We start from the raw sequence: 18,068 nt of genomic DNA on the forward strand, positions 1-18,068 counted from the left end.
GTCAGTATTTGGAAAATCCTGTGTTTGTCAGGTTGTCTGAAAGCTATGCTAAACAGGTAAACAGTACTAAACATTAGACAAAACCATTGTTTATACTAAAACCTCAGGAACATATTTGTGACTGTCCTTGGTAGATCTGGCTACCTTCTCCATGGTGATTACCTCTTCTTTGATATTCTCCAGATGCCTCTAGTGTCCAAGACCTGTATCTGATATAAATCCAGGAACTTTTTGTTTTCTCTCATATACTAATAGAGTACTGTAGAAATTGATAATTTCCTGGTTTTGTTCATATAAAATGCAGATACTGCTGCCATGGCATTTGTTTCCTCCTCAGACTTTTAAAACATTGAGGTTTGAGGATATTGAGCTTTTGTGTGTGTGTGTGTGTGTGTACGCAATAAATGTATGTAATATGAGTAGTATAAAGATTGAAAATATTTTGGTGGAGGAGGGGAACCTTGATGATAGAATCCCTCACTAAGTATTCTCATGTGTCTGGTTCTGTTGTCAAGTTGGATGTGAAGCTTTCTGATACTTAGCATTTTGGTCAGAACAGGAGCAAGACAACACATGTATGACAAGTTTCATAAATAAACTTCTGTGCCAGGCTGTCATATTCATTGCAAGGTCAATGAATGAAACTAAGTTTACTGGTAGCAGCCTTCAGTATAGGTGGTCACTGCTGAACAAACTCAATCACGGCATTTGCCAACAGATTTAAACCATTCTTGCTGTATCAACAGTTTGCTTCAAGACCCATTCAAATTGCACACAGTTATAACACGTGCTAAACACACACAGTAGCTTATAGCTGCAGGGTTCAATTGCTTTCTTTTCAGGTCAGCTTTTCCAGACCTTTGCTGCTCAGATGCTCAGATGCCTGGCAAAGATAGGAATATTCTCTAAAGCAATTTTGTTTTGTTTTATTTTATTTTATTTTATTTTATTTTATTTTATTTTATTCCTGGTCCCAGGTAATTGAGAAGCTCTGGAAAAGCATTAATGAGTTCAGGCTAGAGCTAAACTAAGACTAGGAAGCACCTCATTACCAATACTGAAAAGGCACATAAAGGAAATTTCATAGTTGAATGACAAGAAATTATGTATCAGATACTTTGACAGATTTCACTTAACCCTATGTCTGCATTTTGTCGTGTCTGTAACATTTGTAGCAGCTTATAGGTTTCTGGGTTAGTTGTACTGTGGCAGTGAAAGGACTCTATGGCTTTGTTGTTTGTCGTAGCAAAGTTTTGGACACTTGTGGTTTATTTTCTGTCTGATTTCAGGGTTTTAAAAATAAGGTTGCTGTGTTTCCTTTCCTATTAACATCACATTATCTGTAGAATATCTTGGTCTCAAATAAACATGAGTATATTATATTCTTTGAGAAAGAACAGTGTCTGATAGTTTCAACAAAACTGATACTACTGTAATGTACTATATTTTTGTATTTGTAAATTAAATAATAGAATAATAATGATTAGGATCTCTTTTGCAGCTTATTTTCAGAATTAATGTAATAATATAATAGATTAGATAGTGTTAAAGTGAAGTTATCAAGTTTTGTTGTTCCATATGTCTTTTCCTTTTTTACTGCTCCTCCTGTCTGTCTCAACAAAAATTATGGGGTTTTTTTTGTTGTGGTAAGGAAGAATGGACCTCACCATCTGGACAGAGACATAATTTATCCAGACAAAACTAGTATCAGGTTACTGCTAGCAGTAACATGCTTTAGTGGCAGAAACTATGCTTGAAATTTTTCAGTGTTTCATCTTCTAAAATATTTCCTCCTGTAACTGAAAAAAGCAGCATTTCTAGCCCCACTGTGCTATGCTGAACTCTGGAGAAGAAATAAAGAAGAAAAAAGATTTTTGTCCCTCTTCGTTAAAACAACCATACTTTTTTTTTTTTTTTTAACATCCCAACTTCTTTCAAAGCAGCAGGCAATAAAGAGAATTTTAGCACTAAGCAGCTTCACTGCAACACCACCCTCATCTCCCTATGGCTCATCATGTTTCTAATATACCAGGGAAAGGAGCAACTGAATCACAGACATGTCAGAGGGAGCTTTTGGACGTCATCTAGTCCTGTGGCCAATGGTACATCAAGTCAGCCATGGCTGTGTCTAGTTAGGAGGCCTTGAAGAGGGATGGAGATTCCCCAGTCTCTCTGGGTCATCTATTCCACTACAGCACAGCAATTGTAATGACACAGTTTTTCCTAGTATCTCATCTGCACCTCAGATAGTATGCGGAACTGCTTGCTTTCTGTTTAGTTTCTTTTTCTTGAGGAACAGGGGAAGATGACTGATCTTGACGAAACTGAAATAACAGTATTTTAAGAGACTTGGTAACATATGCAAGAGTTACAGACAGGCAGAGGAGGCGTTCAAATATGAGATATTTAAAAGTTTAGATGACTTTTAAGGTTTTCTACAAGCTACTGCAATATCATCTGGACACCTGAGATGTGTTATAATACATTGCACTGAGTTATGCTGAGCTGGTTAAGTTTAGTCACCTCTCTAGCAGGAACGAAGATGGATTGCCTTAGGATAAAATTCAAAGTGGTAGAACACAAAAAGTTCAACAGATGCACAGGTAGAACTCAAGAGGGAAGTAATTCTGTCCATGCTTTTTTAATTCCTAATGTTTCGCTCCTCTCCAGGTTTCTTACTGCTTTTGGGTAATTGTTACTTCTCTGTCCCTGCTTGCCTCAACGTGGCAAGGTCCCTGCTATTCCAGAAGTTGATTCTGGGAAAATAGTACACACAAAATGGAGCTGGCTTTGCTCAGAATTTATTCATCTGGGTTCAGAGAGGCAGCTGTAATGTTTTCATACATCACCAGCTGGAAATGCTGTTTTGAACAGAACGGCTTGAACAAGGGCATTAAGAATTGCAGGTATCACCTGGTATTTTGCCTTCAGGCCATTGACTGAAACATGGAGCTTGAGTGTACTTTCACCTTTTCTCAGAACTTTTCCTATTGACTCTTCAAAGCCATATATAGAACCAGTAATACTTATTTAAGATACCTTCTCTAGTTTTTTTTTCTCTCTCCCTGCCTACTTCTGAAGCATAGTTAAGTTTTACAAGACATTCCTTACTTGTATCTCTTCCTCTTCAGACCAGCAGTAGCCTGAATTTTAACACAGTGTTGAATTTCATGTTCTTGACTTATAAATCTTTACAACGGTTCTCCAACTGCACTGATCAGTGTGATTCTTGAATATTCAAGTAAGTAGACGTTTAAAGCTTACAATCATTACAATTATTTGGACAATTTGGAAATGTAAGTAAATGACTTGTTCTCTGAAGGCACCTACTCTTTTCCATTGACCATAGAGGTAGTCTTGTGTGACCAGCTCAAATACAGTTGTCTAGCAGTATGTCTAAATTCAGCTGAGGGAAATCCCAGTCACTGTTTCTCTTTGAAATAAGGAGTGTTTGGAGAGACTTGAAAATAGTATGTTTAATCAGTAATTCAGTTTTCATGCAATATACTAAAAGAAATGCATTCCACTTGGTGACAGTTGTATTTCTGAATTTCCTGTGTTTGTACATAATTAATCTTTCATATACTAGAGACCTCTTCAAAGCAGACTGAAGATAGAAATAAGTTTCCTTTGAAAGCATAACACTGAGGTCTGAACATATTAAGATGAGTAGAGTCTGTATCTTGAGCATGAAAAGCTACTGTTGATTTAGTTTCATCTTAAAATTGTCAGTGTAATTTCAGTTGGATTTTCTTACTTGAAGGAAATCCAAATATACACTAGGTGGCGGTAGAAATAAGAATATGCGGCTTGCTTGGCTTGAGCGCGCCATCCAGTCTAGCACAAAGAACAGTGTTTAATCAAATTGAAAGCTAAATTTCTCTTGGTATGTTTGGAGACACTATTTCACAGTTAGCTACATCACTTCCTTAGGAAATACTTTGCATGAGTAATTTAAAACTTTCTCTTTTAATTTTATTAATTTTTAGGTTTTTGATATAACAGCAATGTCTTATAAAATGCATTACAAAAATAAAGTGAAGGGGGTTGAGAATGGATATACTTCATTAAAATCAACTGAGGGATATCTGTAGGGGCATAATCGTTTACTTAAAGCATATGGCTGAGAATCACATGCTTAGTTTGGCCTGCTTCTTTTTTTCCTTCTCTAGTTTTCTGTCCTAAGCAGTGATGCTAATTCCTGCTTCTTGCTTCCTTTGAATCATATATTTTGGGTTTGCTCTGCTCCAGTGTTTAGAAATCTGTAATTCCTTACATGAAAGGTTCTGTAGAAACCTTTCTTCAAATATATTTTCTTGTGCTATGGATGAAAACGTGGTAATTGTGTCATTGCATTGGAAGAAGGTAATGAAAATACTTATATGTCAGTTAACCAGGTCATTAAAGGAAATCTCAGCTCTCTCTACCTTGCTTTTTAGTGTTCTGTTTTTTCTTTATTGTTTTTTAAAGTTGAGTTCTTCCAAATGTGTTCGGTGAGGTTATGTGACAGCTAACGACATCACCTTGTCAGAAAATGTCAAGTTATTTGAAACTTTTACACTTAGCTTCATTCCATTACCTCATTAATTTTTAGTGCAATATTAAACACAAAAATTTGCAAGAAGGGTTTAGCTAGCCTTCATGGTTTTGTGCTCTTTTCTTTAGACACTTTGCTATTTCTGACTTGTTGCTTAACAATTTTATATACCTATATATAGAGATAAATCTTTTAATAGGGGCTCTGACAGTTCCTGCACCCCTAGTCAGTGTTTGCAATGCCCCTCATCATCCCCTTATCTCTGATAAAGCAGTACCCTATGCAGAGGAAACTCATTCCAGCTCCAGGATGTGACACACATAAAGAGCACATTTTCTTAACTTAAATCATGTCATCTATTTATTTAGCAACTCTGTATCAAGAAAAGCATTTAACTCCTTCTACAAGATCCCTGATGTGTATAAGGAGGGTATATTATCTCAAAGATGATGTTTCAAGAGCTATTAGTAATAATACTTCAGTAGCACCTCTACATTAGAGTATTGATAGGTGATAGGCACCTGCTGTCACTCTTCCACAGAGTCCTGCAGGTGGATTGTCCTCTCTTCTTTTGAGAGCCCAAATGATGCATGTCAGAAAAAGACTTTAGATTTAGCTGTCTGTAGTATGATTGACCCTCAGATAATGTGTTAATTATATTTATTACAGGACTGACTGAAGGTCAGAAGCAAATGCTCCTGGTTATGCTGGGCACTAAACAGTTTAATCAAAATAGGCAGGGTATGTATAGAGGGGAAAAAAGTAAAATTTGCAATTCCCCTCTTCCTCAACTTAACTCTGTTAAAGTGATAAGCAATACTAGATGTAGAGGAGCCTTTCATTAGTCATGTTACTGTAGAGATGAAACTAAAGGAGAAGTCCAGTTAAAATGGAAGACATTTCAGATAAATGGCAAGTTATTACTTAGACCGTGTTACTTGGCTTTGGTTCTCCTTTTTCCCTTTCTTTCCTCCAAGTCCATTTGACACAATTGGAAGAATGCAATTCTTGATCCTAATATCTACAGATTGAGGGAGAATTTTAAGTTATCAGCTCTGATGGCCCTGTAACAGGATGGGTTTTCCCGATTGTCTCTGGGTAGCTTATTCTCAATTGATGCAACTATAATCTGAATTAAAAGACAGAATACCTACAAAAAAGAGCTCATGGATGAAGAATGGCTTGTTGAAACTGAATTCAAGAAGGAGCGAAGCACTGCTAGTCAGGAAGATGAACTAGCTTAGAAACAGAATTAAGATCTCCCCTTAAGGAAGGCATGTCATTTCTGATTTGTAAGTGCTATAAAGCATGAGGATCACTTTCAGCTTGAATAATCAGGTAACATCTGTATTAAAATGTCTTTTTACCTTCTAGCTTGCTTTGTTCAACTTCTCCCTGCCTCCCCACCCCCTTCTACCTGCATTTACCAAGGAAGATCTCACTTCTATTAGTTTTAACCTAAATATCTGCGTGTAAGTTATAGAAATCCAAAGGAACTGAGTGAAAAGGCTTCAGACAGTACAAGATGCTATTGCCTGCATTCCCTGCCTACTAATTCCAGTTTTAAGATCTCATTCTAGCTGCTTACCAAATGGATCTCTGACCTAAGCGCCTATATGCCAGTGTATGGACCCTAACATCAGGAAATTTTGCTTGTTGAAATAGCACTGAAGCTGTTATTGAGTGAGCAGCTCTGGCTGAGCCAGAGTTTTGACAGTCTTCAGGTGAAATGGTAGGCTTTTTCTCCTTGAAAAGTCAAAATAAAATGACCCTTATATCTAATAAACTTTCAGCAATTAAAATATAACTCTGTCAGTAGGCAGTGTGAGTTTTGGGGGGGTTTATTTTTTCCCACTTTCAAGTAAGACGGTCGGAATTAATGCTGTCTCTGATAAGGCCGCTGCTGGATTACTGATAAAAAGTTGAAAAGAGGAAAGTTCATTTCTCTTTACTACGCCAAACTTCTTGGTGATTTGAAAGTCATCAAGTCTTTCTGTGAATTTTGTCAGTTCATAAAATAATAAGAATAGTACTTCCATACAACATGCTGAGAAGGCAAACATATTAGTCTGTGATACACCTAGATAATACAATGGTAGGGAAAAAAACCACACAGATTTTTATTGGGAGGATATTCTGATCCTTAGGTGAAATCATAAGCAGCAGCTTTCTCAAACTTTGTGTTCTCTCATATTTTGTTAATGCTTCACTTTCAGGAAAGGACATTAGCAAAATATTGCTAAAGTTATAGATGAACTCTTATAACCAACAGTAAGTGAGGAGTCCAACTGTGATATTAAGACATCAGAATTGCAGATGTTGTGATGACCTATCTGATTGATCAGCCTCTGACATTATCCTGGTATAAAGCAGTCTTTCCTGTGGTTTTAGGAACAGCATGATTTGTGTTTGGCTGGTTAACATATCACAGATTTCAGTGTTAACCTCCTACCTGTTTTCCATAGCAGTGTTTTTTAAGTTATTTTGACAATCAGAGTTGGCATGTAAGAAGCAAGCACGTCAACAGTCTGCCTGTTGGGTTGTGATAGATGACTCGAGGAACTTGAGTTGGGAACCGATCGATCTGGGCTGCTAAGTGTGTGCTCGCTTTCAGCTTTGGTGCTGATGTACCAACAGCAGTAAGGCAACTCGGGCTTAGGGACCTTCCTATGCATTGCTGAGCCAGAGTGACTTAACCACCTTGATCCTAGCTCAAGCTGAATGGTAGTGGGACTTAATAAGCTGCGGTATGAGACTATGAGTGAGGATGTGCCCTAAGTAAACTCCAACAAGCAGGGGACCAGTGTAACACAAAACACTTGAGTGCTGCGTAGTTGTATATGGAAAACTCCACAAGTGGAGGGCTGCTGCTGTCCTTGGACTGTAACAAACTAATTGAGCATCATTGCTAGAAGGCTTTCAAGTCCAGACTTACTTGGAGCTGTACACCACTTCTGCTGGGGACACTTCTCCTGGTGGAAGGAGGAACAGGAAAGATAGCCTACAACTGCACCCAAAAGTGACTGGCGCTGCAAACTCAAAGGTGACTTTCAGGAGCCCTTACCGTTGTTGCGCACATGCAAAATCTTTCAGAAGCACCTGCAAGTGACAGTTAAAGAGTTGGGAAGTTATTTGAATACTTGGGACTGTTCAGTATTTCAGCAGTAGCACTGGCCACTCTGTTAAGTGCATGGCTTCAGCCTTGGGCAAGATTTGAGTGAGCTGTCTCAATAAATCCATTTCAAACTAGTATTTGTAACTTCATTTTTATTGATTTGTCATACAGCTGTACTTCTTAATACTTGCACCTCTTGTGGTAGGAATCCCCTGAGTTAGTTTTGGGTGATGGATGTTTATGAAGTATAAATTATATTTCTGTAATAAATGCATATCTGGATTCTCTTTCTGTACTATATGATTGCATTCTACGTGGTTGGAGAATAATATCCTACCTTTATTTTTACAAATTTTAAAGACTGTTCCCAGTCCTTAGTGAATAGTGGTGCCTTAATGTAGCTAGTGGTACTTTTTATTTCAGTTTTATTTCTCTTTCTCTACTTGTGTTGAAATAATAATGTTATAATTCATTTTCAACAGGTCAACCCTACCTTTGATGTGACTAATACACAAACACTTGACCCACCTGTCATACAGATTAGCTCCTCTTCATCTTTCAGTACTCTGGTAAGTTGTCTTCTGAGGAGGAGGAGGAGGAAAAAAAAGAAAAAAAAAAAAAAGATGGGGCATAGCTTAAACTAACAGGTTATCAGAAATGTGCTCTTTCTGTCTATCTGAATGAAGGTTTTTTTATCAATTGTTGACTGCTCAGAGCTCAATATCCTATCTTCTCGATTTAAGTTTTCTTCCACAGTTCCCAAGGCTAACCAGAAGATGGTGTAATAACAAAGCTTTCACGTTATACTAGTAATTTTACCCATGTATTAAGCAGAAATTCTAATTATAAGCCCATGCTAATTCTATACAAATATTACTGTTAAAACTTGTGGCTTATTCTCAAACACTTTTTGTAATTATGTCTTTATCTGCAAATAATGGGAAACCTAAAGAATAGTTGGCTCATTGATAAAATTCCAAAAGTGATGTTTTAATTTTTCTCCTTTTAAGGCATCTAGTAGTTCTCTAGAAGAAAAAAAAAGTAACACGTTTTAACACAGAATCATAGGATTAGATCCTTCTAGTGTTAGCTTTTCATATGACATTGGTATGGCATGTGGGAGGAAAGGAAGGCAATGTTTTAACGGTAGTTTCGTAGGAGGAGAAATATGCTCTCCTGGTATGAAATCTAAAAGACATACTGTTCTAGAATTAGGTTAAAATGAGATTTTCTCTTTTAGCTCTAAATCTGTTCCTGTGAAGGCATAAGTTGTATCTTGAGCAATTTTAGTTACCATAACAAGAGTTTGTATGGCTGAAGAGTTAATATATATGAATAGGCAGCAGGTGTGGTTTCTGCTGTTCTATTTTGTCACGAATGCTTTATGAAAAGATATGTTGTGAAAGTACTTTATAAAATTATTTGAAATAATTTATTGAAAATCATGATACAGAGGTTGATGTCTAAGAGAAATCTTTTCTTCAGAATAATCATAATAACTTTTATTTGAGAGGAGATGATTTAATATATTTTAAGGTTTAGCGGTTGTGTTTTCACAATGGAAATATGGTTCTTTAAGATAACTTCTGTCGAAAGGAATTTGCAGACTTACAGAAATCTCTTTAGTAGGCTTGGCAGATAGTGGATTGTGGTGGATATAACTAATTGTCTACCTATCACTTTAAAATACTCTGTGTGCTTTGCTTCCTGATCTCAAGGAAGGAAGGAGGATCCAGGGAACCACAGGCCTGTCAGTCTGACCTTGGTGCCGGGGAAGGTTATGGAGCAGATTGTCTTGAGTGCCATCATGTGGCATGTCCAGGACAACCAGGTGATAAGGGCCAGTCAGCATGGGTTTATGAAAGACAGGTCCTGCTTGACCAACCTGATCTTCTTCTGTGACAAGGTGACGTGCTTAGTGGATCTCCCTGATTCCAACCCTCCTGGGTTTTTCTTTTCTTGGTTATCAAAGACAATATCACTGTACACTTTTTTATTTTTCTTTTTTCTTTTTTCCTGCAAACTTGTCAAGACCCATCTTAAAGCTGCTTACGGCTTTTTGGTTCTACTTCTACTAGAGGAACACCGTTCAAATGACTAAATATCTTTGATCAGGTTGCTAGGTTAATTTACAAATGTCCTGCCTGTACCTACATACACTTTTTGAAGTGTTTTGCTCTAGCTTAAGCAGTTAATCTGCCCTTCTGATATGTGTGGAAAGAAAAATGCACTCTGCACTTACATATCTTTAAGGGTTCTTCTTCAATGTCTTTATCATGCATGTAAAACAGCAGGGCCCTAAAGGTTATTTTCAAAACACCTTGGCAAGTCCCTGGACATCTAGAAGTAGCTAATCAGCATATTTACTTTAATTTTTCTACTGAAGAGAGATACAGCCTTTCTTGGATCCCTGTCTTGAGTATTTAAAGACCAGCTTCTCTGGGACAAGTAACAACACTGAAGCTTTGGTAGGACCTGTGATGAGTTCCCTAAAGCTCCCTGAAATATCTTCAGGGAGATTGGAAGTCTATACAAAACCTCGTAACGTTTTGTTGGATGGCTATCAAAATTCCTAACTGTAAGTGGACAAACTCCCAGACATCTCAAGCTACTCCAGGAAATAGGAGAAAGTGTTCTCACTATTGAGAATCTCTTCTTCAGCCATTGGAACTGTGTCCATTTCATACTGGTCTTAGGAAATATGCTATTACTGTCCCTAAGGTGACTTGTGGCAGAGCAAAAAGATATTACTGTTCTTCCCTTCTGTAAAGATTTGTTAATAAAAATGATAGAGCAGCAGATGCTGAGAGGGATAACTGGAGTCATTTCATCTAACCTCCTCCTTAAAGCAAGGCCAGATTGGATCAGGTTTCTAAATTCCTTGTCCAGTTAATTTGTTAATATGTGTAAGGATGGAGATTACACCACCTCTCAGGGCAGCTTACTCTAGTGTTTGGTGAAAATATTTTTTTGTCATAATATGTCGCTAGAATTTCCTATGTTTCAACATGTCTGTTGCCTCTAATTCTATTACAGTGGTCTTCTAATAAGTGTCTGGCTCTGTCTTCTCTCTATTCATCCATTAGATATTTGAGATGGCAGTGAGATTCCCCTGTATCCTTCCTTCTTAGGGCTGAACAAACCTGGTTCTGTGCCTTTTTTTGTATATCATGTGTTCCAGCCCCCTCACCATCTTGCTCGCCCTCCACTGGACTTGCTCCAGGATGTCAATGTCTGTCTTGTATTGAGAAGGTCAAAACAGGACACACAACTCCAGATAATTAAGGTGCAGCTAAGTATCACTGTCATCTATTCTTGACAACAGCCTGCCTGGAGAAGATTCGAAAAACAAATATTTTAAAATGTAACACTCTTGATTCTTTATTGTGAATTTCAAATATATGTTTATATATTTTTCTTAGCAATTCATTTATATCTTGAGCTTTATCTGTATAAGGAAATACTGCTATTATCTCTTCCTCCCACTCCTCCTCTTCTTTTCAAGGAATTTTAATTTGTTGCTTCATCGAAGCCAACAATCCATAACAACTTCCACACTTAAAATGCCTACTTATGTGGGTTTTTTAAATTTACTTGTGTTTTCTTGCTTCTCTGCTTTCTCTCTGAACTCTAAATATCTTATCTTTTCAGCTTGTGTTCTAACTTAAAGCTGTAAAGCGAGTTCTTTTTGAACACGGTGAAAAAACTGTTTTCAGCTAAGATTCAGCTAAGACTGTTGAAACTTCCTTTGTAAACTTAGTGAAGGGAAAGTGGTCATTGTGTCGGTAGAAAATTTTCAGTGTAATCTTCAGTATGGAGCTGCTTTCTTTTGGACTATAATTACAGAAACATTAAGAATTCCTGTCTGTGTATTATTGTTGTTAGGAAAATAGCTTTGAATTTGATGATTCACTTATTCAGTTCTCCTGTGTGTTACTGAAACAAGTATAAAACCAAGCTATATATGCTTAACTAACTGGTATTTGCGTAATGCCCTGACTCTTCCAATGCTAAGAGCCTTCATATGCTGCAGTTATTAAAAATGAGGTGTATTCTAGCCTTTTACACTCTGAAAATATTCACTGAATTGGGGTCAAGGTTTGGGGGCTGGGGTCGTGTTTCTTTCTCCTTTCTTTCTCATTGAAGACTCTGAAAGCATTACTGCCTCTCTCCTACCCCTTCTTCTCCGTGTGTCAAGCAGCTTAACATTGCCTTCGTTTTCTGAACTATTGCAAAGGAAAAACTGGAAGTCTTGTTTCCCTTTGGAACTATTACCTCCTGTTCCATCCTCTGGTTTTACTTCTAGTTTTGAGGGAGGTTGGGTTTTTTCAAGTCTGTAAGGCAATACATTGATAACCTCCAGTCCCTGATAAGCTGTTTGGAACAAGGGAAAGTTGATGATATCTTGGTAGTTTTTACTGACAGCAGCAGGAAATCACTGTAGAGGCTCTCTAGTGTTCCATCCCCTGACCTTGCTCATGTAAACAGGATTTGGAGGAAGCAAAGCAATGTACTGTAATCTGGAAGTCAGAATGTCTGCGCTGGCTGGGAGATGTTTGCTGTTCTTTCTCTTCCAGTGCTAGTTAACACTGAAAACAAGACATGTTTATTGTTCATTTATATTATGATTTCTACAAAGTTAATACTGGATTAATTATTGGAAGGGGAAAGATAAGGATTGTTCCTGTTTAGAGCAAAAGGAACATACTATGCTTTAAAATAGAAACTGACCAAATAAATTCAATGCACCTCCACTTGTAAAATATGTGAAAGCAAATAAAAGCATGTACAACTTTTATTCTTCAAGGTAAGACATTGTTAGTTTATCTATACTGCATTTGTAGTAGGTGTCTTGATGCAAAAAGTAGAAGTATCTGTACTCTCAATTTGTCCTATACACATTGCTTCCCCAGTATGTGTTTCAGGGCTTAGTTATTTTTTACACTATTTTTTCTGCCCTTATTTTGAGTACAAGGGAAAAAAAAACCCACCTAAAACCCCCCACATATATTTTGCAAAGATAGCAATTATGAATGCAAAATTTGCATCTATGCTTCCATCTCTGTGTACATGAAGGCTTATACAACTACTCTTCCTCACAGGAACTTACTTTGAAAAGATCTTGGAGTAATGTATCTTCCTTGCATGGCCTAACACAACTCCAGAATCCTATAGAACAGTACGACAAAAGAAATTTTATCTTAAAAGCTAAAAACACTGCACATTTTCCCTACCATGCAACTTCAAATTTATTCTGATTTACATCCTTTCCTGGCTCCAGCCTTACATGGAGATAAATACCAACTGTCTTCAGTGAGGTTACGGGGAGGGGAGAAGGAAGAAAGGAAAGAATAGGAATTTTATACATAGACCATCTCCTCTGGGGCCCAAGTTCAATTCAGAAGGGAACAGCCAGTAGAGCAAAACTCATGTGACGCTTCACTGCAAACAGTGGTTACCCTTACTGCTTGTTATGGTTCATCCAAAAGCTTTCTGTAGTTCTTGGATATCAAGTTTTCTTGGGACCTCAGACATTTAGCCTTTCACTTAATATCATGCAATGCTCAGTTTCATACATTTTTCTCTACCAAAGGAAAGTTCTGACAATGTCCCTTTGAAAGGAAGACTGGAATCATTGTCCTCTAAGAAGAGGAGAGAAAAATGTCCTGCTTGTGTTCTTTGTCTAAAAGTCTGTTGTCAATTAGACTGAGCTCTGCACTGAGGAGTGATCCCACCAGTAGAAGGGCTTTGACAAAAATTGACAGTTCCCAGCCTCTCCCATCACCTTGTGTTCCTTGCTCCCAGACAAATAAGAAAGGCCACTCCCTGAATAGCTATAGATTTTTTCATATACTGCCATCCTTCTGATTACCAGTAAATGCATATTTGAATGAACTGCCAGCTCCATGATCTGAATTCCAAATCACAAACATGGAATGAAATTAAGGAATAATGTGAAGAGATCCTGTTTCTCCAAAATTTTGAGGTAAAACTGTCTGCACCTTTTCCATAGGAGAGTGTACCAAACACTCTCAAACAGGCCCTGAATCTCTGATGCTAGGTCTTATAAAAACGTAGAATAAATGCTGTAAATAGACGAACTCAGAAGCGTTGAGTGCGGCAGAGTAAAAATGAGAATTTGTAAACACTGCTCTTGTGTCTTTGCAAATGAGTCCTTCTCTCTGTCCAATCTTGCTCTTGGACAAGCAATTTTTAGTGTCATCTTGGCTTACAGTACGTTCCAGACAGACCTTTCTACTCTTTGCACGCAATGCAGGTACGGTGTGTGGGGCTGGGGAAAGAGGGTAGACTGCCCTCTCCCCACAGCTTTGCAGCTAAACATGTTCAGCTGCTCTCAGGGAAGGAAAGTCTCCCATCCCTCCCGAAGGCTATACCTGATCCATCTGGAACAACCACGAGGCAGTAGAGACAGCCTTTTCTGTTGCCCAGCTAGGGGCCTCCCAAAGAAGGTATGGTGTATACAAACAAAATGGCTCATCTTCTGTCACAAGTGCCAAAAGGATGAAGCATTGGGCGTGTTGAACAGTGAATTTCTAAACATGCATTTTGAGCCTCTGTAGAGGCACAGGCATGTTTAAAAAGATTTGTGTACTTAATCTTAAAAGCAATATGCTTTGATACCACTAGCATCAAATAATGCTTAAAGATCAGATACATGAAGGTGAACTCAACATTTGTAATAAAAGAATATAATCTAAATGGCCTTTGCGTTTTGCAGTGATGCCATTCTAACACAGCGTGTAGCTGCTGGTTTACAAGGAGGCAACAGGAAATGTGTTGTGCCGCTACGTAATTAGGTAATAATACATGGCTTGATGTTCCTTAATAGGCTTCATTATATTCTTTGAGTGAAACGGAGCTTGAGAGAAAGTCAAGTTTTCACTGGAGACAGAATTCTGAATTTGGGCACTAGAGAGTGCAAGAATATAATATTTCCCATGCTATTTTTAGCCTACTTTCCTGAGAAAGTGTACCTTATGAGATTGTACTATTTGTCTGTCTCTGTCCTATCTCCCTAATGATTTTTGAATCAAGTAGTCGGTGGGCTTTTTTTTCACCGTTTGGAAATAAGCGGTTAGTAGAAAAAGGAAACATTAGTGCTGCCACTAAAGAAAAAAAGGCAGTGGGATGTGACACTGAATTCACTGATACCGGACTGGGCACGGACCAGCTGCTGGTGACCTGCTCCGTAAGAGTGTCACAGCACATGCGGAGGGAGCTTGAGTTACTGTCGGGCAGGAAGCTCAGGAGAGGGACCTAACAGGGAGAGCATCACCCCCTTACCCCCTGCCATATAAAAGGTTAAGCTTCAATATTTAGTTTCCTTGCAGTTTGTTTAATTATGTTGCCTTTGCCCATAGTGACACTGTTAACAGATGCTATTGCTGGACTGTTGGTACTGGTGTGTAAGATAACTGGCCTGCTGTAGATGACTTTTGGAACTGGCAATATTTTACTTTCTATAGGCTCTTACTCATGGCAAGAGTGCAATGCATCAGGAATGCTTTTCAAGTTGATCCACGTCTGTATATTGTTCCTTTAGCAAATCGGCACATTTCTGGGAACTAGAAGGATGGAAGTTCCAGGTATTATTTCTGTTTCAACTTCCTGAGATACTGTACATGTACGCTCTGACCTTGTCTGCCCAAGCAGTGTTTTCCCCCGCTTCGGCTGGGAATCTAAGCTGTATTCACAGTTCTCACAGCTGATTCTGCGGCATGCAGAAAATGCCCGACAGCTATCAGCCCACGCATCCAATAACAACTGGTTCCTTCCTCTTCCTGGGGAAGAGTAACATCCTCTGAGAAGAAGCGTCCCCTGAGGAATGCAGGAACAGCAGCAAGCCTTTCACACAGGAAATTACTACTATAGCACTTGTAGAAAAGTGTTTCTGTCACTTGGATTGTGATTTACTACTGATCTAAATGCCATTTGTGAGTCATTTAGCTTAATGGAAGTTAATGAAGTTAGCATTCAGTAGCTCTGTTACTCTGTAAACACCTGTTTTAATTTTTTTTTCATGCAGTAGCACAAGTTAAGTTTTGAACTTCTTAGTATTCACGGGACTTTAATAATTCTGAGAAGGGATGGAGAAACAAGGGAAAGTTTAGATTAGTTCATAGTACGTGACTCTCTTAGAGAAGGTTGCAAGGGTTTTTTTTTTGTTTATCTTAAGTTGGATAATAAAGCTGAGCTACATCAAGCATGTCAGAAAACAAGATGCTAAAGCTAAAATACCACCCTTGAATTACCCTTTGTTCTTAAATACTACTGGAGTCTAAGTTTAGTGCAGCATGCTTGTGACTGTGTGGTAGAACCTTGAATATAAAAGGAAATATATATATATATATAAAAAACCAATATGTTATTCGAAATCGTTAATGCAAGTTTGTTACAAAAGCAAATGCTTTAATACTGTTTAAATCTTTCCTTATTTTTCCTAAATGACAGTGCTTGAACAAGTGCTAGCAAATTCTATTTATCACTTAGATTACAGTGATATCCAAGCCCAGAGAGTGCTTTCTGCCTAAAAGCTTGTTTGAGTGTTTTCCAAATATATCAATTGTTCTAATACAACACATCTCTCCTCACAAACCTTGCTGCATTACCATCTAGTTTGCTGTAAGAGATGTAGTTACTTACTTCATGTGAGATAATGGAAACACTGAGTCAGACCCAAACATTACATAGGTTGCCTAAAACAGGACTGAGAGACTGAGACTTTTCAAATAAAATTCAGCACTAAGGGCAAAAATGTTCCTTCGTCAGATAGATGTTTGATATAGAAAAATTCTGAAAGCATCTTGGCTTTATCTTCCACCAAAATAGTTTTGGGCTCAGAAATTATGTAGGACAATGCTAAAGGATGATTTCACAGTCATTTTAGCTTAACAACTCGTTTTGCCTGGTTAGTTCCATCCAAGTCAATTCCCTGATCTGCGCAGCTATCCAAAAACTAACACTAGCACGAAGGAAATAATGAGAAAAAATTATTTGGAGATTAAGTAGGAGATTAGTGCTGGCTGTAACCTAACTGAGGTTGAGCGATGTCCATGGAGCCACGTATCCAATGTGATTGTGCTACAACATACACAGGTGTGTTACTTTCACGACACATCTGAACATCATCTCTCGTAGGATGCAATGGAAAAATATGAGCAAAGGAGGTGGTAGCAATGACTTCCTTTTGTTCAGGGAGTAGGTGTGTTGGACTCAGTTATTTTTTCAGCCTAAGAGGATTCAGCTTGCTTTCTTCTGTCTGCATGGCTGTAACCTAAACAGCAGGTAACTGAGACAGAGGCTGAACGGAAGCGGCTCCAACCTTCATGCTTGAATTTGAAGCACTGTAAAGAAATTTTTCACAGTGAGAACAGTCAACCATTGGAATAATCTCCCCAGGGAAGTGGTTGACTCTGCCAGATTGGACACTTTTAATACTCAGCTGGACAGGGTGCTGGGCCATCTTGTCTAGACAGTGCTCTTACCTAGAAAGGTTGGACCAGATGATCCCCGAGGTCCCTTCCAACCTAGGATTCTATGATTCTATGATATGGCATCAGAGGAAAGCAAGTAAGAAGCAGTCCATCGTTAGTGATTAGGGTGCTCTTCTGGAAGAGAAACACTGGATTCCATTGCCCTTATGCATTTTGAAATAAATAGTATTGGGGGGGAGGGAGGGGAAGAAGGAGCTGTGTGGATGACACCGTAAGTAGAGATACTTGGCATTGCTGTTCTGAAAAGCTGTACTACTCTTTTATTTTTTTTTTATCCCCTCACAATATGGTACTCTGGTTGTACCAGCTTGGGTTGGTATGAGGGATATATATGAGGGTATGAGGGAGGGATAAATGGTGTCCTCTGGCATGTTCTAACTGTGTGGAGATTGTACTTCCGGAATGCTGAGATGCATTCCACACTGCACATCAGATACCTGAAGCATAGGCATTGCCATACTACTCTGAGTTGACTATTTTTATTGTAGATGAGGACCCCTTTCTTGACAGAGATTTAAGAGAATTAGTTACTTTTGCCATAACCTTTTCTTAGATAAACCAGTATCAAATGTTCCTCACTGAAAATATTACTCTTCCAGGCCATGATGCGTTCTTACAGGTGTTTCCTCATTTCTCACACATCTCTTAAGACAGGAATTCTGTGTCCATACTTCTAATTTTTGCCAGTGTAGTGTCACAGTACAGCACTACCACTTGCTCAGTACTTTCAGCTAGTTATAGCTGCATGTGGGAAGTTACTGTAATTCTTCACTCAATAACCTTATCACATCAAAGTTTTAACATTTCACTCAGTTATATATTATGTCATTGTAATTCTTTTCAACGCCACTGCTTTCTATAGTGTATTGCTCTAGAGTGTCTTCATCTCTGAGACATTATA

General features: G+C 38.2%; 1 protein-coding gene across 3 annotated transcripts in view; it reads left to right on the top strand.

Annotated features, from left to right (window-relative positions):
- POC1B (POC1 centriolar protein B) overlaps nucleotides 1–18,068 on the top strand; it is a 48,609-nt gene that overhangs the window by 9,102 nt on the left and 21,439 nt on the right. For 2 of the 3 annotated variants that reach the window (XM_009648066.2, XM_035903530.1), the window contains one exon: nucleotides 8,135–8,221. The exons of the other annotated variant lie outside the window; for it this stretch is intronic. In XM_009648066.2, the coding sequence (XP_009646361.1) occupies nucleotides 8,135–8,221 (87 nt within the window). The remainder of the gene's footprint in view (nucleotides 1–8,134; nucleotides 8,222–18,068) is intronic. 3 annotated transcript variants of the gene reach the window in all.

Source organism: Egretta garzetta, unplaced genomic scaffold, assembly GCF_000687185.1.
Source record: "Egretta garzetta isolate BGI_Z169 unplaced genomic scaffold, ASM68718v1 scaffold371, whole genome shotgun sequence".
Classification (NCBI taxonomy): domain Eukaryota; kingdom Metazoa; phylum Chordata; class Aves; order Pelecaniformes; family Ardeidae; genus Egretta; species Egretta garzetta.